The sequence below is a fragment of the Coloeus monedula genome, assembly GCF_965178545.1.
Source record: "Coloeus monedula genome assembly, chromosome: 10".
NCBI lineage: Eukaryota > Metazoa > Chordata > Aves > Passeriformes > Corvidae > Coloeus > Coloeus monedula.
In genome coordinates, this window is record NC_138790.1 from 1,463,788 (window position 1) to 1,485,441 (window position 21,654).

At 50.9% G+C, this 21,654-nt stretch overlaps 1 protein-coding gene across 1 annotated transcript; it reads right to left on the reverse strand.

Annotated features, from left to right (window-relative positions):
- Positions 1–3,415: 3,415 nt before the first annotated feature.
- KY (kyphoscoliosis peptidase) lies at positions 3,416–21,074 on the reverse strand (the record flags this gene model as incomplete). The annotated part of the gene is made up of 12 exons (XM_082288407.1): positions 3,416–4,323; positions 5,136–5,326; positions 5,890–6,078; positions 10,309–10,426; positions 13,027–13,135; positions 13,494–13,576; positions 15,269–15,319; positions 15,881–15,913; positions 16,019–16,093; positions 17,682–17,744; positions 19,894–19,956; positions 20,942–21,074. 12 exons carry the CDS (start codon positions 21,072–21,074, stop codon positions 3,416–3,418), a joined length of 2,016 nt encoding a protein of 671 aa, XP_082144533.1.
- Between the last annotated feature and the right edge of the window lie 580 nt (positions 21,075–21,654).

Here is a 21,654-nt window from a genome sequence, read left to right on the forward strand (position 1 = left end):
ACTGCCCCCAGCTGGGGCTGGGCTGTGGTCGTGTTCTGCACAAAGTCAGCAGTGGCCTCGGATCCTCTGCAGAGCTGTCCATGGGGAAGTGTTTTTGGAGCATCTGCCCTGTCTGTCCAGATCTCGGGTAAGGACTTGTTGGTCGTGGGGCATTTCATAAAATCTGAATAGCAGAATACACCCAACTGTTTCCTCTTTGCAGATGACCCTGCACATGCACCGAGTGTGTGACATGCCAGAACCCTTAGGGATCCCTCACAGCCTTCAGTGAGGCCACCAATTTAATTTTTGAAATGATACCTTGAAAGTAGTAGTATATTTCCTGAAGATTTGTTAAGTTAGTTACTGAGTGTTGCATCATGGAGTTGGTGTTTTCAGAAGTTCAGGAGACATTTTGCCTTGTTTCTGATGTTCTCTTCCATATCCCTTCAGAGATATTTGGCAGTTCATGTTGGAAGAAGGGAAGAGCAAGCTTGAAGATGATCCATTTGTTTAATTAGCAGCCGTAATCCTACAGTTTTATCAATTTCTAATACCTGTAATAAGCTGCTTCATTCAGGGAGTAGCCAAAAAATTGGAACTAATGTGATCCAAAGTAACATCTGCAGCAGGGGAACTGCTGAGTTACTTCCCTGTGTTGGTGTGTGTGTGCTCTGTCTTTCCCAGCTTCTCTCTTTGCAGATGCCCTGAGATAACTGAAAAGTCTGTTCCAGAGCTGTTCTCCTGGTGTTGGAGCCTTGGCTGTGCTGAAGAATGTGCATTTTTTATGAGGGGGAGGAGAAGGAGCTGTGTTTATCCTGGAGGGGGATGTCACAGCAAGTGCAGACTTCTGAGATGCTTTTATCTGGGGCTGCAGGGTTTCTCAGGCATTCTCTGCCTTTGCAGTGTCAAACCTCCCTTGGACTAATCACCTGGCCCTGGAAGCTTTATAATTAATGAAGCTGGAGAGGGGGTTTGTGTCTTTGAACTTATGCCTTCGATAGCACTAGAGAATTTCTTGCACATTTGCAGGGCAGAGACAATGTTTGTTTTCTGTTTGAGACAGAAGTGTGGAACTTTATTTGCATCACTTCCTGTTGTCCATCTGCAGAGGGGGGAGCTGTGCAGGCTCCATCTGTCTTTAGTATGTTACAGATGTTCTGCTGTGGGTGTGACAGTGCTTGGGGTCACTATGAGGGGTTAAAGACTCTGGGACTCTGTAGATGCGTGGAATTGCAGCTGCCTGGGTTTTGCAGAGTTGGGTTGCAGGAACAGGGAATACTCCCCGAGGTCGTGCTAGGTAGGGGGCAGTAGTACATAAACTGTCCTCTCTACTCTCTTGGGGTAAGTTTTTGTTCCCCCTGCCATCTTGAGACAGAAATAGAGCACGTGGGCTTAGAGAGAGGGCTTGTGGAAGTGAGTCATTGAGACAAGGAGCAGGGACCGCGCTCATAGCGGTGTCACCTGCGGAGAGGCTTTCCCAACGTGTCTGTCTGTGTGCTTGTGCCTGTTTGTGTGCGTGTGAGTGAGCATCAAATATGTGGTGCCGTGAAGGGCCTCTGCACTTCGGTATCCTTGACCCTGTTCAGTGGAAGGAGTTGTTTTCTTTAGTCACTAAGCTCTCTGGGATGCTTCCTTATCCTGCCATTGTAAGAAGTGACGTATTTGACTGGATCAGCTTGACCTGTGAAATGAAAGCTACTGCAGTGTGTCCTCCTTGATCTGAAAAGTGGGATCTGAGAAAAAAGAACCGTTCTGCCAGGCACCAAAATAAACCAGGGCTGTCTGTGCTGACAGACAATACTTGCTTTAGCCTTCAAGGTCCTTAGGCAAACAAAAGATCCCTGAGTCTGCCTTGCATCTGTGCTGCTCAGTCTGTGCTGATGCCCAGGGAGCGGGTGCCTGCTGGGCTCCACGGCTTGTTAGTGTTCCTGCAGGGAGGAGCTGCTGCCACCAGATTTTGAGGGCAAAGACACTGAGCTGTTTGGGGGAGGACTTAAAACCTACTTTTATGTCGCATATGGAGCATCTTGTCTCCAAGTACAAAAAGACTCTGAAGCTTTGCTGTGCTCCCAGCTTACCCTAGAGTAAGCCCTGTTAGCTTACATGTTGTGTTTATGCTGGCAGCTTCTGTCTGCAGCAGCCTGCATCATCACAGAGAGTGCTGATCCTGGAATATGGCTGCAGGTACTCAACCCGCTTAAGTGGGAACTTAACCCTGGGTGCTGCGGTGGAAGGAGTAATGTAGGAGTGAGCCTGCTGCAGGTGGGCAGCCCTGTGAGTGATTCCTGCCACCCAGTCACTGAGGAGGGAATGTAGGAATAACCCAGCTCTTTTGTGTGGAGAATACAGCAGCTTTGGGAAGAGAATTCATATTGTTTGGTCAATGAAACAGAGTGCAAAAACATAACAGGTTTATTTTCAATCCAAGCTCAAACAGAATACCTCTTGGGTCATGCTAACACTCACAGGCATCTGAATCAGTTATGAAAATGTTGCTCCATCTCAGGATGTGCATTTGTGATAGGGTTCAGTAGAAGCCCCCCTTTGCCTTGTGAGTGGAGGCGTTTTCCAAGAGAACAGCACCAAATGATTTGTTACAAGATAATAATGTCACTCAGCCTGCTGTCTCACAAAACCCAGTCAGTTCATAGCTGCAGTATTGCATAGACAGGTTGGAGTAAGGAGTGATTTCTGAGAACTTTTTTCTCATTTTTATGGTCATTTTGGTTATTTGGAAACACCCATATGCTTCAGATATAATTACAGCAGAAAAAGTGTCTACAATACTCTAATATAAAAAGGTAAAAATGATTTTGTTTATTGTATTTAAGAGTCAGTGTAAAAAGTATTTTTCCAGTATTATTGAAATCTGTAAGACAGTGAAGTGCACAAGGAAACTTCATGTTGTATGCTCTTCCTAACTCCTCTTTCTCCTCAGATGTATTTTGCAACTTGACTAAAGTTATACAGAAACTTGGTTTAAATATCCTGAAGTTCCTCATGTCCAATGTTGCTGCTCAAAACCAGGGTGCACTTTCTTCATCCTGCCCCATAACTAGGTGAATTCTTGGAGTAGCCCTCGTAAGACTTTTCTTATGGTCCATAACTTGGAAACCAGCAATCCCTGCTGGCACAGAATTCCCTGCAGACAGTCAGTTGTTTTCTTGTAAGTATTTGCCTGGACAGTGTTACTGAAATACAGGCAAGGGTTTTATCTCATGTCTTCCACTGCTGCTCCTTTTCTTAACAGGATTTTCTGCTTCCTTGACCATCTTTGAGCCCACGGTCTTGCAAAAGCCTGCAAGTGTTATCCTGCATTTGTTGAAAGAACAGATTTGGTTGAGAGAATGAGCAATCTCCAAAAGGTGCTTTGGTTTGGGGCACGCTGGGGAGGTTGGTTCATGCAGGTGAGTGAAAGAACAAGGAGTGGGTGTTACTGGGTCTCAACTTTGTATTTGAGGACGCTTGAGAAGAAGTTGTGGTTGGCGTTCTCGTGCACCATCACAGACACCTCTCTGCACCCCGAGGTGTTGCAGGTTCCCTCCCAGCAGTCCCTGTTCTGGGTGAGAGGGTGGATGTCCTCAGCCCGGACCATCACCTTGGCAATGCTGTGCATTTTGAGTTTGAAGTGGACGTTGCAGTTGGCCGGCAGCAGGCCCGAGAGCGGCTCCAGGATCTCATAGTCTTGCAGCCACTTGCCGTAGCTCTCGGGGAAGGCTGGCCACTTCACCTCTGTGTTCAGGCACCTGATGAGGTAGTTGAAGACGTAGTCGTAATTACCAGGGTCCGACTTCTTCTTGGAGTAGATCTTGAGAACGAAGCTCCCTGCGTGCGGGAGGTGGACCTTCAGCTCGACCTGGTTCCTGCGGTGGGTCTGCAGCACGTGCCGCCTGCCCATGTCCTCGTCGAGGCTGCTGCCGTCGGTGTGCAGCGAGGTCAGGACGCTGATGTCCTTGCTCAGGGTGAAGGTGAGGGAGCAGCGCCCGTCGTTGGTGTGCAGGATGGGCTCGCGGTGTGACGGCTGCAGGAAGCCCTGGCGCTCCGAGAACCAGCTGGGCCCGACGGGCTGGTGCAGCTCCTTGGGGAAGCACATGGCCCTGTCCACGGACTCGCACTCCACCACGTACTCCACCACGCACTTGTAGACGTCATCTGAAGCCTCGGCATTGGAGGACTTGGCAAAGATCTCCAGCTTGTGACTCCCTGTCTGCTGTGGGTAGACATCCAGCTTCATTCCGTGTTTTTTCAAAGTCATCAAACCGTGTTTGTCTGTTCCCTCCAGCTTAAACATGAATAACATGCTGGAACGGCAGTCCACGGATACAGAGGCTTTTCCTTTTACTAGGAAATACAAAAGAGAAGAGGCTGCATAGGAGTATTGGTACAATTTTTGCATGTACCCCCTGTTCTGGGAAGGCTAATCTGGCCCAGTAAATTGCTGTTTCTCTAGCAGTAAAACCAAGAGCTGCAACTGGCAGGTCATAGCTTGTCAGCTGTTTGAATAGACCAGTGTCCCTCAGAAAGAATGAGAGTGGCCTTTGTTTGGGAGATGTGCATTTATCCTCTTCTGATACACCCTGACATGGAGCTGTGGTCTGATAGAATGTGAAAGCCTGTGTGAAACATGACTGAAAGTATGGGGCAACCTGGTCTAGTAGATGGTCTAGCCCATGGCGGGGAGTTGCAATGAGATGGGCTTTAAGGTCCCTTCCAACCCAAACCATTATGGACTTCGGTAATTCTGTGATCGTCAAGGGCTGAATTAGAGGTGATTAGACCCAATTGCCAGCCCAGGAGCTTCAAAGTGCAGGAACTCTCCAGTATGTGGATATGAGATTAATCTACCTCCCTGTGAGCCTGTTCCCAAACAGCTTGAAGTCTTCATTAAGTCCTAAAATGTTGATGTCCTTAAGTTTTAACTCTGTTCTTAGCATTCACAGATCAGCCATCCAGTTAAATTCCTGCAGCACTTGGAAAATCCAAGGAAAGGGGATCTTAAACGTGGGCCTTGTCATTCAGTCATGGCACCTGAGTGGCTTTATGTTAAAGGAGCTGCTGCACTCAGGTTGCTCAGTATTGCCCAGAGAGGTGCCCAGTGGTGTGTGCTGGATGTGGGATGCAGGAGGGAAGATGCTCCGTGGCCTCTCCGTTACCTGTGTGGATGATGGGAGTCTCGGGGTGTGCGGCCAGCAGCCCCAGCGTGTAGAAGTTGCTGTTGTGCAGCATGTTGTTCTCAAACTCCTTCAGCGTCAGCGTGGGCTTAAGAAGCTGCCAGTTACTGTTATCTGGGAAGTGATTGTTAATGAACAGGGCCGGGTGAGTCAGAAAGTAAAACTCATTGTACCTGGGAGAAGGGAGAAATTAGGGAAAATGAGTAATTACAAATAGTGAATTCTTCCCCCGCACAGTGGTGGTGGTTTCAGCAGGAGGATGTTGGAGTGGTTTGAGCTGCTGATAAACTGAGATCCGTGGGTTTGAAATTCCCCAGGCAGAGAAGAAACCTGAGCTCTGGTCTTCTGTTTCCAGGGCAAATGCTGAGCTTTGGGATAAACCCTGGGTATTTGCACTATTCCCTTGCACCCACAGGCTTCTGGAAAAAGAGGGAGGCACTGGGTGTTGACTCCAATCGATTCACAAAAGCTGTGAATCGAGTGCCACGGACTGTTGCCTAAACTGAAGCTGTGATAAGCAAACCCAGTTGGCTTTTGGCAGTTTGTGACTTGCTGCTCAGGGCTGCTGCCTCTCTACAGGCTGTGCCCCATGCCTTGTGCAGGCAGCCTGGGTACCTCGCTCATGGCTTTGGGTCTTGCTGTGGTACCAAATGCACCTGTTTGGTCCGCCAATCCCATCAGCTTTCCTTCTGCCTTTGTGGAGGGTTTATGTACTAAGAGAGAGGGGGTTCTTTACCTGTAGGTGAACCTGGTGAAGGAATCATCCACAAAACCACTCCCCCAGGTGCTGTCCAGTAAATGCCACCTTCCCTCAAGGTAGACGGCGTTCCAGGCATGGTCAGAGTCCCCTGTAAAGGTCTGCCCTGTCCTGTACCCGTGTCCCTTGGCATGTCCCGAGAGCTTCTTGCACTGAATCCCTGCAAGACTGGAAGGAAATGATAAGCTGCAGCAGGAGAGTCCTGTTTTAAACCTGTCAGGTACTTCTGGGGAAGGAGAAAAGGTGATGCTGCCTGAGGTGTTGGGTGGGGCTGTTTGTTTTTGTAGCCTTTGCACAGAGACTCAGAGAGCCCTGCTGGAGGAAGGGCCTTTTCTCTCCCAGTTTTTGTGTATTCCCAGTCTTTTTGCCTGATGCGCCATCAATTCAGCACTGTTAGAGGATGACAAAGATAAAGTGTGCTTAATTGCTCTCTGTCTTGTTACTCAGTGGAATCCCTTTGCTGCTGTCCACAATTAGCCCATGTAATTATAAATTAAAAGCACAGGCTGTTCTCTCCCCGTGACTGTGGGCCTGGTGTTTGACACCAGCTAAGGTATCTCAGACCTCATGGGATTGTGGATGCTGATTTAGTTTCCTGAAAGAATGAGCTTGTGCTTGCCCAGGGTAGAAATGATTAAATAGTCTCTTTCTAAAAACATGATGAATACCTGTGTGGATGTGTAAATAAGATTTAAATAAGCACTGTGTTAATAAGCTCTCTGCTGATGGATTCTAACATTGGCATCTTATTTCACCATTAATCTAAAATTGCTTCACTTGGAGCGTTGTCTTTTGTGTAGGACAGCACTGACATTTTTCTTCTTCATTGAGAAGTGTGCTAAATGGAACAACTACCTTAAGTAATAAAATGTGCAGGCTTCTAGAGAGAGATTGTCTGCATCATGTGGGTTTAGCTCAGGAGAAAAGTGATATTTATGGGGAAGATAATTAGCATGGTTGTTAAGAAGTGGAGGCCTGATAACAGATACTGGCTGACAATCGGCAGTGCAGTGGAGCTTGTAGGGAGGGCTGCTTTTTCCAGGGAGAGGATGCTGGTTTCCAGGGGAGGTGGGCACTTGAGCAAAGGAGAGGATGGAGCAGTGATAGTGGGCACTGCCTGTTCCACGAGTATCCAGAACAAACAGGCCAGGCTGGAAGGAATGCCACGGAGAAACCTGGTGCTGCAGGTGGTCTGGAAAGCCCTTGCCAGCCCACAGGCCCCTGTGAGTCAAATTCTATCGTGGAGCTGGGCAGTAAATCTGGAACAACTCCACTGACAAGACTGGTGAGAGCCTGGATTTGCATGATGTAACTGAGACTAGGAGCTGGCCTGGGAGCTTTAGGGAAGATTTGATCCTAGGAGTTTCAAGGAGCTAAGTACCAAATTCCCACTAATTTCATGGGGATTGGCATCTAATCCTTCTAGGCTTCTCTAGACATTCTTGTTAGCTGGGATATTCAGAGGGAACATTAAGGGACAAGTTCTGCTCTCACGGTGCTCTCAATTACAGTGAATGTTGGCAAAGCAGCAAGAGTTTGTGCTTGGATGTGTTCAAAGTTCCCAAAATAAAGACCAGAGCATTTAAACTGGTCTCTCTAGTAATGGACAGACAAAAATCCAAGCTAAAACATCCTGTAAAGGAGCAACTCTGTATTGCTGAAAAGGGTGCTCATGTCTCTCTTCTTGTGTCAATGACTTTATGTAGATAAATTAAGCAGGCAGAGAGAAGATTGGGAAGATCTGCAGAACTGGTTGAGGTGGCAGTGTGAGGTTGAAGATGACCTAGATATAAAATGGACTGGAAGAACAGAATTAAGAAACAGTTGGCAGCATTTGCTTGGTGCAGCAAGGAGATTAAACACAAAGTTGCTTTTCTGCCTCAAAACCAGTTGGAAATAGTCTGGCTCTTACTACAGGTGTCACTGGAATTCAATGGCATCTTCTTCCCTTTGATTTTAGGTTGACTTTGATCATTTCATCTAAAAAAGGAGCAAATCTGGCTTCTCCAGAAGGAAACAGAATGGTTTATGCTTGTGGTAGGTAGGTGTACGCCTCTGTGCCTGAAAAGAGGAAAGCTGCTGCCTGCAGGAAATGGGAGAAGCAAGAGGATGTGAAATCTGGAATACTCACAGACGGGTTATGAAGAAGGCACAGCTAGCTGAGTGGTCAGATCCCCTTTGGGCAGTGAGGCCAGCTTTGCTCCCAAAGCTGCTGAAACCTCTCCTGGGAAAACAATTGTTGTGCCTTCATCACTAACCCTGGTGAGCGAGAGTCTCCCTAATTCCAGGCTGTGAGGTTTGCCCTAAATTGGATTCATGGATTTGCACTGCTTCACTCAGCCATGCTGCCTCCTCGAGTCTGCTTGCCAGCTGGGAAGCCAGTACTTGATAAGTGCTGCTGAAATATTGGTCAGGAGCCTGTGTTTGCATTCATTGCTATCACACCTGATGTTTGGAAAGTGATGCCTTATGGCCAGCTTCCCACTGTCCCCACCTCTCCTCTCTGACAGGAATCTCAGCTAATGGGAAGAAGTCTGGCTGCCAAAGCTGTGGTCAGAGGTGACACTGTTTTGTCTGCAGCAGGAATTGTTCCCTCTGGCACTGGCACAAGTAGGACTCAATCAATGTCAGCCGTTGCCTTCGGGAGGACCTTTGGGGGGACTCCTGGTGACTGGCAAATTGGGTTGTTTGTTCAAGTTCCCTCACAGGAGCTAGGGAAAAAAAGGCATGTTAAAACACCTTTCCCCCCCAAAAACCTGGCTCTGAGAAGCCTTTCAGTAAGATGAGTGCTCTTTGCCTCCTGCCTTTCTGCTTAGACTCAGCGTAAGAGCAGAACAGAGCACGGGAAGAAGGGATGAGGAGATCTCTGTGCAAGAAAGAGGTGTTGTCTTCAAGTACAGCTTTTCAGGACAGGAGCTAAACATTTTGCTAATATTTGACAATATAATAGTCTGGATGACTGGGAGGTTTCCTGAATCACATGGTGACTAATCAGCCTGGAACTGAGGAATTGCGGGTAAATCAACAGAGCCTTTAAATAGTCAGAGATATCCTTGGAAAGATTAATGCTTTTAATGAACTAAGCATATGCTTTTTAATGAATAGATGCAAATTCCCCCCTTCTAACTGCTAATAACTGTTCCATAGGATGCAGCTATAAATGCATACTTCACCATCCTGTTTCTTTACTCTTTAGAAAACAAGATCCAATATCATAGAATGGTTTGGGTTGGAATGGACCAAACTATATTGTGGGATATGTTGTTGGCTGCAAGCATTTACCACTTCAGCATCTGGCACAGTATGCTGGGGTTTTTTTTTTTTTTCTCTCCTTTTCCCTGTAGATTTTGTCTGTTCTATGGTGAAAACCTTCTCAAATCCTTTTGGAAAGCCAATTATTACTTGCACATGCTATTAATAACTGGTCTGTGATTTTTCCAAGGGAATGGAAACTGCTCCCTGGGGGGGCCACCTTGCAAGCCCACCCTGTTAGGATGACTTCCTAAATCTCCCGTCCCTGAGTTGTCAGGTCCAGTTTTCTCCTTTTGGGCAACCCTTCTGCCTAAGGCTGATCCCCAAACTCTCCAAGCACCTTCATTGCTTTCCTTGCTGTGGGTTTTGGGGGTTGCCTTGTGCAACAGCCAACTCCTTTCCTTACTGGGTTGGAGAAACGTGAGGGAGAAGGGATTGGGGCTGCCCCCTGTGCTCCCTACCAAGGAAGGGGCTGCCTCTTCTTAGAAATGGCTTTGTGACTGTAAAGCCCTGCTCTGTGGAGGAGTTTAGGTGACTAATCCTCAGTGAAGTCCACAAGATTTTGTTGGTAGAAGAAAGGATTAGAGTCATTAAAAGGCAACGTGGCTATGAAATGGGAATTGCAGTATTGGCCTCAACAGTGCTGCACCCTGAGCTTGGCCACAGAAAAGAGTGTGGTAAGTGCAAGGCAATGTCCCTGGGGTGCTCCTGGAGGGGACAGGGCATCTCCAGAGGGTTTGGAGGAAAGTTCCTCCTGGGAGTCTGCCTACTTCTTTTAAGGGAGCGTGTTGGAGACAGCACTCCTTGTTCAAGTCTTGCGATGCTTTTAACCTTCACATCCAGATACTCCAAGGAAAATTCTACTTCTTCTAATCAAATTAGCTCCGTGTTTTCATCTGCCATTATGTTAATGCAATGCGAAGCTCAGCAGATGGCACCAAGTAAATTATGCTGGGGAGGGGGGTGGAGGAGGGAGCAAAATTGACCTTTCTAGGACTTGCTGTTTTTCCACAGCATGGTTTGAAAGCTGAAGTTCCATGTCCTGCTTGAAGTCACATCAGTCAATGCAAAGGCAGACAGGATAGGCATGGAGATGACAAGGAATGTTAACTCTCCCGACACTGAATGTTTCTGAACTTAATTTACCTGCACATGTGTTCAAAGAGCTCAGCGTAGCCCTCACAAATGCTCTTGCCCATCTGAAGCACATCTCTGGGCTTGCTCGACAGCTGGCTTTTGTTGTGATAGCCCACGACGTCGTATTCTGGGGGGAGGAGCACAGACAAAAGTTCATCCGAAAGCCTGAGGCAATGGGATCGATGGGCAGCAGGAGCAACGCACGGGGCGGAGCGGAACGAGCCGTGGCTGTGCTGGGGAGCTGGCCTGGACATCACTGGGGCAGAGGGACAGCTCTGCCCTTCATCACCCTTTGCTCTGAGCTTGGGCTGGGGTTCAGCAGTTGAATCCAAGTGGGAGGAAAACTTTGATTTTTTTTGGACAAAATGAGTGTCCTCAGGAGTTGTCCTCAAGTGGAGGATCTACAGTCTCAAGAGTTCCCAGTACAACCCAGAGCACGCTGCATCTGAGGGAGTCGGATTGGTGTTACCTCAAAAGAAACTGCTGAGATTTTTGCACTCTTTGCAAGCAATTTATAGTAAAAATACTTGAAAAGCAGCTTGATGGGAAACACCTGAAGTGGTTTGTTGCAATAAGTCCCGGAATTGTAGAATGGTTTGGGTTGGAAGGGGCCTTAAAGCTAATCTCATTCCAATCTCCTGCCAGGGGCAGGGACACCTTCCATTAGACCAGGTTGCTCCAAGCCCTGTCCAGTCTGGTCATATCAATACCTGGAAGCTCAGGAAATCTTGATTTGTTGGAACAAGTACACAACAGCAGCACAGCAGGGCTCCTTCAGGCAGAACTTGTGGAACTGGGCTGGGAAGGTTAATTCAATACCACCAACCTTGGCCCTGTCCACAACCTCTTTCTTCAAATACAGATCTATTTTTCTGACAAAGCTCTCAGGAATGCTGCATCAGCTGGTTCCCCCTCCCCTCAGTGCTGGGGCAGAGGAGGAAAAGCAGCAGCAGGCTGTGTGTGTGCTTTGATGAAATGCTGCCAACTGCTTGACTTTCATCCGAGGGGCTCAGCCAGTGCCTCCTCGGCGTTGGCTCCAGGCACTGGGAAAGGCTGGCAGCTCCATCCTGGCTGTTCACTGACCACCAGCAAAGCTACAGGGCACTTTGGGGGGTGCTGGCTCCATGGGGCTTTCTATGTGTACCACAAATGACAGCTAAAAGAATGATTTCCTTTAGTGCTGGTGCTGCGTGGGGATAGCAGCCCGTCACAGGCAGGAATTGAATGGGGTGGGAAAAGATGCCCAGAGAACAGTGTTCTCACTTAAAATCCATCTGAGGAAGGAGTTTATGTCATCAGTGCAATTCCAGGACAGATTCGTTGCATTTTTGCCAGCAGATTAAAATTCCCAACTCTGTTTCTTTTCCATGTGTGTAAATAGGGGTCAGTCTCACAGGAAGGAATGAGAGCCAGGGCCAAGGTGGTGTAACTCCATTGGAGGTGTGACCAGACAAGTCCACAGCACCCAAGAACCAGAGCACAAAGCCAGGCTTCCCAACACCAGGGGCCTGCTCGTCACCTTCAGAGCCACCCACCACCCCCAGAGCCCAGTTTTGAGGGGGTGGACAGGGAGCAAGTGATGATCCAGACTTCAGAAGCAACCTGGTCTAGTGGAAGGTGTCCCTGCCCGTGGCAGGGAGGTTGGAATGAGATGATCTTTAAGGTCCCTTCCCACTCAAACCATTCTAAGTTTGATCTCCATCCCTGCGCCAAGTCCCCACAGGCCGATACAGCCCCTCCAGCACAGTCTGATGCTGGTGCCTTTGCTCTGGGAGGGTCCCAGTGCCACACAGGTACCACCAGGAACCATCCAGCTGCCTTGCCCAGCTCCATGTCCCACACTGGCAGCTGTGTGACTGCAGTTCCTGTCTGTAGCTGCACCTTTCCAACCCTCCTGAGAGCTGCAACCACTCAGGTTCCCCTGCCCCTTCCTACTCAGTCCCAAGGCCAGAGTTACACAACAGCCTGGAGATGGCAAGAGGAGGAGGAGGCAGCACTTGTAGCCTTTCCTGTGTGGCACCTCAAAGGGGGGCTTCTTGCCACCCCAGCACCCCAATGGGGGGAAGCTGGATATGCAACATGATGGCATTTTGCATAACATGAGCAGAAAGGTTTCTTTCCCATTAAGTCTTGGGGGCAGAGGCAGAGCTGTCCTTTCCCTCACCTCCTACACTTCCTGATGGGGCACTGCTGCAGTGCAGGCCAAGTGATGGAGAGGAAAAGAACAGGTTGGGCAGTACTGGCCTCATCTTGCATGCACTGATATCAGCAGCTACAGGGTTAGCGTGGCCAGGTCAGTCTCAAACTGCTTTAGTCTTGCCCTGAAATATGGAGAGTGCTGATTTCACTGCATGTCCTGAAGCCCAGGCTTTGACTCACCCAGCACTGGTTATTCTCCTTCCACTGTTAACCCATTTCTGCCCACGATACCTGGGCCAGGCCTGGTTGGAGTCAGTCCAAGCTCCTCAACATTCAGGGGATGTCTCTGTCCCTGACAGCTCTGCTGGGATCTCCTCACCAGAGCTTTTACACCATCATGTACACACAAACCTTGTGGGGCCTGGCAGTGTGAGGAGAGGGACTGGGAAACACTCTGGGTGCATTTCTGGATAAAAACCTCCAGAAAGCCTTCATTCCACTCCCCACATGGAACTAACTCACAAATACAGAGTAAGCTGCCATGGGTGACAGCGGCAGCCTTATCTTCAGTTGGAGACCTCAGCCTACCTATGTGGTGGCATATCCACATCCATATGGCTCGGACCTTTTCCAGGTCGGTGCGGGCTTGTTTCAGCAGGGCTTTGACCAGTTCCTCCACGCTGTTCTTGACGTTCACCTGTGTGTGGGGAGGAAGCACTGCAATGTCATGGTGAAGAAATCCCTGTGGTAGATCTCCTGTCCTCCCCATCTCTTGTTCTTCTGAAGCCAGTGAGACCCCACCTGCCAGAGACTGCTCTGCCTCTGGCTTCCTTAGAAATAGAGCTACAGTGCTGTAGGTCCGTGTATTTTTGGTTAGAGTTCCCAGAGTGGGATCTCTTTGCTAATGTTTAAAGGGAAAAGGTTTTTCACTTATTTGGGAGATTCTGCCACTGCCCCATAGCTCAGCCTAAGCTGGTGTTGGTGCTGGGAGCCAGGTTCATGGAACATCCATGCAGGGGAGCTGGGAGGAGGACAGAGGCAAAAGCAAGACTTACTTTTAACGCGTAGGCATCCAGCTTCTCAAATTGCTGCAGATCTACTGGCATGGATTTCAAAGAGGATTTGTCCCATGGATATGCTGGGAAGAAACGAGTTGTCATTGTTTTGGGAAGGGAGGAGGTGTTTTTCCTGGCAGTATGGTGGAACAAGGGGACAGAGCTCCTGCCTGGCCCATGGAGACATCCATCAGCGGGTGCTCAGGGAGCAGAGGACACGAGGGCACCCGCAGAGGTCCCTGCCAGCTGTGTGGAAAGCAGGAGCCATCCTGTCTAGTCTGCTAGGATTTGTGCAATGCTGGAGTGCGAGCTGCCCCTGCAACTTCGGCACTGCATAACAGCATGGAAAATCCTGGGATATTGTGTGGAGGGATGGGAGAACAATGCAGAAGTATCAGGGAAAATCTGTACTGTGCAAGCCTTAGAAAACACATGACTTCTTAAAAAAACCCCAGCACTAAAGAGCTGGGTTTCTCTAGGAGTTTTGCATGGTAAAGGACCACAGTTCTGCAGGAATTCAGGCACATGAGGAATGGAACACTGGGAGCAGTCAGACTGAACCTGCTGTGCCTACCCTCTGCATCTTTGCAGCCTCTGAGCTCCTGGTTCTACTCGGTGTGAACAAAGGGTTAATACCTTGCCCTAATTAACCAGATAAGTGATTTTTTTTGAACAGTCTTGGAAGGAGCTGACACTGCTGCCTCCCGTCAGTGAGCCATGGGGGATGGATGGACATATCCCCTGGACCTGAGCCCTCCCTGCTCTGCTGGCTGGAGAGAGGAGAACTGAGAGCCATCTGCCTGTCCTGTGCTGTCAGAGCTGCTCAGGACTGAGAGATTCCTCTAGCTGTCTCTGCAGGATTGTTATTTCTCTGGGCTAAAAGGATTTAAAAGAGAACCTGAAGTGAAAACACTGTTGTGTGACTCCTGAGTGCTGGGAGAGGTGAACGGACGGTGCCGTGGAGCTGCTGTTTGCCTGGGTTGCCTTGGGCAGTGTAGGGGCACAGCTGGTCACTTCTGCCTTCACTCCTGACCCTCATTAGGCAAGTGGGACACCCCTCTGCCTGCTCTGCAGGTGCTGGGAGTTGCAGGAGAGGCTCCCAGAGCATCCTGTCCTGGCTGAGGAGCCAGAAGTGCCTCTGAAACTTGTATCCACCCTCTGCTCCTGCTCCACCTCCCCAAAATGGGCTCTGGCCCCAGCTCCAGCTCACTCTGGGGGTGGCCAGAAGATCTATTCCTGGCTTGCCAAGGTGTGTTGTTAATGTGAGCCCTGCTCTTGGAAACCTCTGCCCAGGGAGGGGGTCTGGGGTATCCCTCGTCCCACGTCCCAGTGCTGCCTGCCAAAATCAGCGTGTAGGCACACGGCACCTGTTTCTTAACAGGCTGGTTTGTTTGTCTGTGTTTTCCCTGAAAAGAGCTGTTTCACTGACCTAAAGGGAAAGAAAGCAGATTTACACCTTCAAAGGTTCCCATTCTCTGCAGCTCTGAAAATGACTTTTTGCCTTTTTGGTAAGGGGATGGTCTTTTTTTTTTTTTTTTTTAAACGTGGTTATCAGGGTTTGTCTTTGCCAGGTTCTTTCTGCAGGGGCTCTGTGCAGGAGTGGGATCCACAGTGCCTGGGACAATCCTGTGCCTTGTGCCTGTTTGCCTTCCCTGGGGACAGAGCCTTGGGAAGGGCTTGGGCACGTGTGCCATTCCCAAAGCCGCTGCCCTCTGCAGTCCCGATGAGAGGGGCTCGGGAAGCTGAACGCTCCTCCTGTGCTAGTGGCGAGTTACCGTGCAGGTCCTTCGCTCCCGGTGGCCGCGGGGCCTCAGTCCTCTGGAAACCTGCAAAGCAAAGAAGAGAGGGATGGCGAGGAGGTTGTTGCCCGCAGAAGAAAAGAGAAATAGAAATAAATTTTTGTGGGGAGCAGGACTGGGTGGAAAAAGCTGGAACTGAGGCTTTTCTTTGCCCATTCCCTTCCGTTTGGACACGGATGTCAGCATCCTGCGGAGTGTGCTCCGCATCCCCGCCCTGCCATCCCGAAGAGCCCGCGTTCTCCAGCAGTCAGGCATCTCCTGTTCTAGCCCGAGGGTTGGGACATCAAACCCCAGCCCAGCACGGCCAAACCTCCCCAGGCGTGGAAGAAGGGAGCTCTGAGCTCCAGAGCTGTTAGGTGATAACCCCAGTGGGAGCTCTGCGGCAGCTGGGGGATTGCTGAGGGACACTGGAGTGTCACCACCCGCCTTATCCCAGGGCCAGAGGAGGAGGAGACACCCACAGCCCAGGAGCAGAGGGATTTTGCTCCTCAAGCCCCAGTCATGGGCACTGTCAGCAGCATGTGCCCTTCAGCAGCCTCCCAGGGGAGGGAGAGCCCGGAGACACGCCGTGATAGAGCAGAGCCTCACCTTTGTTGTCGTGTCCTTTCAGCCTCTGGGAACCTGCAACAAGCCCGGCAGGGTTAGTGGGAGCCTGCCCGGGCTCCCCGGCTCTGGGGAAGGGAGGATGGGCTGAGCCCCTGCCGGGGTTTAAAGCTGGGGCTGTACCTTTTCCCAAGGAGAGTCTCTTGATGAGCTGGGGGCTGGTATCCTCGTGGTGAATCTCCACTGTCACCTGGGTTCCTGCAAGAAACAGCGATAAACTCCCTAAAAAGGGGAATCTAACCAGGATGTGGAGGAGGGGGCAGGAGTGCCTGCCGAGGCAGCTCTTAGCTTCAGACAAAGCAGCAGCTCCGGTGATAGCCAAGGTTTATCACCATATTAAAGAGCTCTTGATGGAGCTACAGCAGGCAGACAATCAATGCCTTTCATTGATTTTTCTTGGAATTAAACAGAGAAAGGCTTGAAGTGATGAAAATGGTTAGACTTGTGATACTAAAATGTCTGACAAAGGCCACTGCCTGTAAGAGGCATTGTCCTGGCAGGGCCAGCTGTGGTCCAGGCATGCCCTGATGCTCCAGAAAAACCTTCCCTGGAAACCTGGGCTCTGGTCTTTAAAGTTTCAGAGAGGGAAATACCAGAAAAAGAGTGAGGGAATCTCTGATAAAAGCTACCTGAACTTTTTGACAGAGACTGCATTTTTTGGGCAGGTATTTCAGAAGCGTTTGCAGCTCCCGAGGTTCCCTGGAGGAGCTCCACATGCTCCTGGGCTTCTGTTTCGGATCAGGCAGAGGTTACTCGGGAGACCGAAGGTCAAGATGTTAATGCACCTCGGGGCTGCCTTCCAGTGATCCCTCCTACACATTCATCAAGAGCCTCGTGACATTTGGGGTTTTCCTTGAAAGGCAGCTCTTGGAACCAGCTAATTAGGTGGGAATCTGCATTTTCATCCAAGAATAAGTTTTTCTGCAGCATTTACCTTTAGAAAAGTGAAGTTTCTCCCGTGATTATGCAGAGAGATTCAATGTCCTTTAAGCCCCAAAAGCAGAAAGCAAGAAAAACTGTAAAGCCTGTAATAACCTAAATCTTAGAGCTCGACTCCAGTTCTAGGATGGTTGCAGGTATCAGGGTGTCAGGACAGAGCTGGCTGCTGTGTTTTGTCAGTTAATTCAAAGGTAAAATCAAGTTGTTTCTCAAAGGGAAGACTTTATGCAAATGGTTTGGTTTCCTTAAAGTTTTTATATTTTCAGGGATCCTTTCTTATTGCTCAAGATTATTTTCCTTTGCTTTTTTGTGGGTTTTCTCCCCAACTTCCACTTTCTAAGTTTTCCCCCATAAATTAAAATCCTTTGTTTTCAAGAAACAAACTTACTGGTGATGAATGCTTTCTGCTGATGAGTTTAAAAGGCATTTAACAAATGAGAAAAGTGATTCCACACGAACTTTTCAACGTGCTGTATCATTGCTTTAAAAACTGGTGGTATGAAATGGCTGCTGGTGCTTTGATGATTTTTTTATTTAACTATTCCTGATCAAGATATCCTTCATAAAGAATCATAGAATGGTTTGGGTTGGAAGGGACCTTAAAGATCCTTTTGTTCCAACTCCCTGCCCACTAGATCAGGTTGCTCCAAGCTCAGAGAAGCACTTGCTATTGTTCTCCTTGTGTTTTGTGGCCAGACAAGTCCTTGGCCAGCAAGTGCTTTGAGGGGCAGCTGTCCCAGGGTGGGATATTTTCTCTCTTTGGGGATGTTCTGAGGTTATTTCATTGGAGAAAAAGCTTGTTGGGAGCTCAGTGAAGCCCTGCTCTGTTTTTTGGGTCACCACTTACCTTTGTCGAGGCTCGAAGTGATGGGTGGTGCCTGCTCACAGGGATCCGCGGGGCCGCGCCGGCCTGGGGGCACGAAAGGAAACATCTCAGTGCCTTGCAGAGAGCGAACCGTCAGCAAGGACGGGGTTAAATCAGCCGTGCTCAGCAGCGAGCTAAGGAACGGCTCAGGAAGCTCAACCCTGTTCTTCAGATGCAGAGATCTGGCCGGGGTGCCTGACCCCTCTGCAGAGGGACGCTCCAGCCCAGCCTGCTGCTGCTCAGGGCGGGCTGCCTGGACCTTTCTCTGCTAAGCCACGGGGGGCTCAGAGTGCCAGGAAAGCAGTGGGAAGGTCTGAGTCCCTTCCCTGGGAGCTGCTCCGTAGTTCTGGGTCACCTCCTCAGATGTTCCTCCTCAGCTATTTCAGGGCAGAAGGCTGGGAATTGGCAGCGGAACACTGAGAACTAGCAGGGGGTGTTCGGAGAGGTGGGGAGGAGAGAAGGGCAGTGCTGGCGGCTTGGAGGCAAAGTGGGAACTTCGGTGTGGTTGTCAGCAGCTCATCCTCATCCTCAGCTCTCTCCCCTGGGAGACCCTGCCTGTCTTGGCCCTGGAGTCCTCGGGGCAGAGGGAGGTGTGGGCAGCACCCGACGTGCCCAGGGTGCTCACAGGTGGCAGCAGCACAAATCCCTGCCCCGGGCAGGGAGCAAATGCCAGGGGACACCGAGCCCTCGCTCCAGGCTCTGGTGGCTGTTGGCCAGGGTGATCTCTTGCTCTTTTTCAAGGCGTCCTGGGATCCCCATCCCACCTCCACCAGAAGCCAGGGAGGAACCTGGATCTCACAGCTGGTCCGAGTCCCTTGGTGCCGTGTGGCCATGACGGGATCCTGTGGAGTGGGGCCACAGCCTCCTTGCCTCAGTGGGGCTGGGGATTATATAAGTGTGAAAATATTGTGGCATCACCAGGGGTGTCAGAGGCCTCATCAGGACACTAACATGCTGGTGAAAGGGGAATTCGTTAACCCTTGTGGTGCCAGAGGAGCCAAAGCTCTGCCTGCTCCTCCAGTGTCTGAATTCCCCCCTCCCAGGGGTTTAAATTGTGCCTAAGGTAGAGCTGCAAGGGAAGGATTCCCATGTGCATGCTAAATACCCCTGCCATTAATTCAGGGTGGGAAATGATCAATACCAGCTTCTTACTCACTCGTAGAGGAGGCTGACTCTGCAGCTCTGGTTGCAGAACCTCTTGAGCATGACAGAGGGAGAGAATGCAGGATATTTATCTGCTTCCTGGAGTGGAGGCTTTTGTTGTCTGCTTTGTAAAAAAAGCCCCAAAGCAGTGCCTTGCATGAGATGTCATTTGCTCCCAGACTGTGAGCAGCCTCCAGCCACCACTGATTACAGAGGGACCTGGATCAGGGCTCCTGCCAGGCATCCTGCTGGGAGCAGCCATGGCTTTTGCACGCTGCTATTGCTTGACCTGTGGAAGCAAAGTTCCTCCCTGGTGTAACTAAAATCCACTGACAACCTGACAATTACCTGTGTCTTGCTCTACCTTTGCCCCTGCCTTTATCTGCTAAGCCATGGTAGGCTTAGAGTGCCAGGAAAGCAGTGGGAAGGTCTGAGTCCCTTCCCTGGGAGCTGCTCCGTAGTTCTGGGATCACCTCCTCAGATGTTCCTCCTCAGCTATTTTAGGGCAGAAGGCTGGGAATTGGCAGCGGAACACTGAGAACTAGCAGCCATATCACTCCTGGTCAGCAATCCCACCCACCTTGTGCTCAGTCTCTGAGGGGGGAGATGAAGAAAGGAGAGGTGGAGAGATGATTGAAAAGGTTCTTTGCATCCCCCCAGACCCTACTTTAAGCTGTGTGAGTGCTGGGGAAGTCTCTGGAAGCTCTGGTTGCAACCTGAGCAATTGGGGGCACTGAATTTCCCCTGCCATCAGCTGGCTGTGAAATGTAAGAGCTCCGTGCGCCTGTAATCCGATCGAGCAGGAGAATCCCTGCAGATGGATGTTCAGGGGCTCGGCAGTGCCACCCCTGTGCATGCTGCCCCACGGGGCACGGAGAGCACAGAGGGAGGGGATGCTTCCCAGGGCCCTCCGTGTGCCTCCTCTGGAGCCCCTGAAAGCGCTGGAAAGGGACGAGTTGTGTGATGAAGCACATTTATGCTCGAGAGGCACAGCTTGGAGCTCTGGGCTGTGTGCTGGGGTTGGTTTCTCACAGGGGAGAGGGTGACATACCGTTCAGCTCTGTGCCCCAGCGTGGCTGTGATCTGCTGTTCCCGTTGCCATCACCCTCCGAACCTGTAAGGTACAAACAGGACATTGGCAGGGCCCTCCTGGACTGAAGTGCTGGCACTGCCTGAAGGCCAAGCACCCCAAACCCTTGCATGCAACACACTCTCCCAGCTGAAGCCAGGTGTCATCAGGATCCACCTTCTGTCTCATCTGCAGCCTTGGCTGCAGTTCTTGTTGCTGAAGTACGAAATACCAAGGGGCAGGAGGTGCAGTGGTCCAGGTCTAAGCCGCTTGTTAGGATTTGCTCTTATTTGAGCAGGTGCTGGGTGCCGTGCTTGGTGGAGCATGGGCACAACTTTGTGATAGCTCTGCCTGTAGTTGTTAGCTTGGGACTGGTTGTCTGAAAATTCAGCTTCTCTCCCAGGCTTTAGAGCAGGAATTCTCATTCTCCTCCTGTTACTTCTGCAGGGAAGCTCCCCTTGCAGTTGCAAAGCACAGCGGTAGCTTTTTGGAAGACCCTCTGCAGGATAGGGAGCTGGGCCAGGGACACTGTCCCAAACTGTAGCTATAAATGGCTCAGGACAGTGATCCTCGGAGACAAAGCCTGGGCACGCTGCAAACAAAACAGTTCTGCTCCTGTACTCCGGGGCAGTGGGTGCTGCTGTGGGGTGCAGCTGCCGAGCCCTCTCCCTGCTCCCCTCGCACAGCCCAGAGAGCCCGTGCGGGCAGCTCGGGCCGGGGCAGGACACACACGGCGCAAACACAGCCCTGGCGGGAGGGTCCCCGTGGGTCCCTGCCCGTGCACCCGGGGCTGCCCGCACTGCAGCTGGGCAGGGCGCAGCTCGGAGCGGGGCTGCCGCAAGGCTCTGCTGCACCAGCGGAGACACGCTGCGCTTCTACACAAAAAGTTGGCGTTTTGGAGTTCGGCAGCATGTGTGCAAAGAGGAGAAAGAGGAGGGGAAGCCCAAACCCTGCTCCAAAGCCGCTGCTTCTCTTCTCCGCGTGCAGCTGCAGCCCTGCCCTCCCTCGCCCGATGCAGGCGCGGTGTTACCTGCGCCTCGGCCGCCTTCCGTCTGCCCCTCTCGCTGCCCCTTCTCCTTGCTCGCTGCCTCCTCGGGGCGCACGATAAGCAACAGATTGATGGTGACTGCACTGGGATCTGTCTTAAAGTCCATGGTACCCATCAGCGCATGGCCGGGGCGCCGGTGCTGCCGCCGAGCCGCCGCTGCGCCGAGCGGCCGCGAGTGCTGCCCAGCCTTGGCACGGCGAGCGCTCCCGCCCAGCGCAGCCCCGGCCCTGCCAGCTGCACCATCAGGGCTCTGCCAAAGCCGACCCTAATGAAGAGGTTACAAGTCACCTTTGAAAGGAAACCGCAGGAGGGATCCGTTTCCTAAAGCAGAGGAAGGAGCTGCGTTTCGGGCGGGGGGTCTGGTTTCAGAGCGTGCCCCCGGCTCCCTCCCCTCTCTCTGCCCTTTTCAGCTTTAAGCACTTGTCTACACTCAAATCCCCCAGCACCACTGTTCGCTGGGGGGGATTCGCTTCCCGGAGCTGGCACAAATCCTTAAAAGGCTTTCTCTTTGGATCCTGTCCCCCGGCAGAACTCAAAGGATGCTTAGGAGCGTAAATAATAACAAAACTGCTGCAGGAGGAGGGCAGCGATGGGGAGAAGCGTCTGGAAAGGAGACACGAACCTTCGGAGCGGGAGGATGGGTCTCTGCAGGACTGCCTGGCCTGGAAAGGGACAGCAGAGGAGGGAACTGCAGG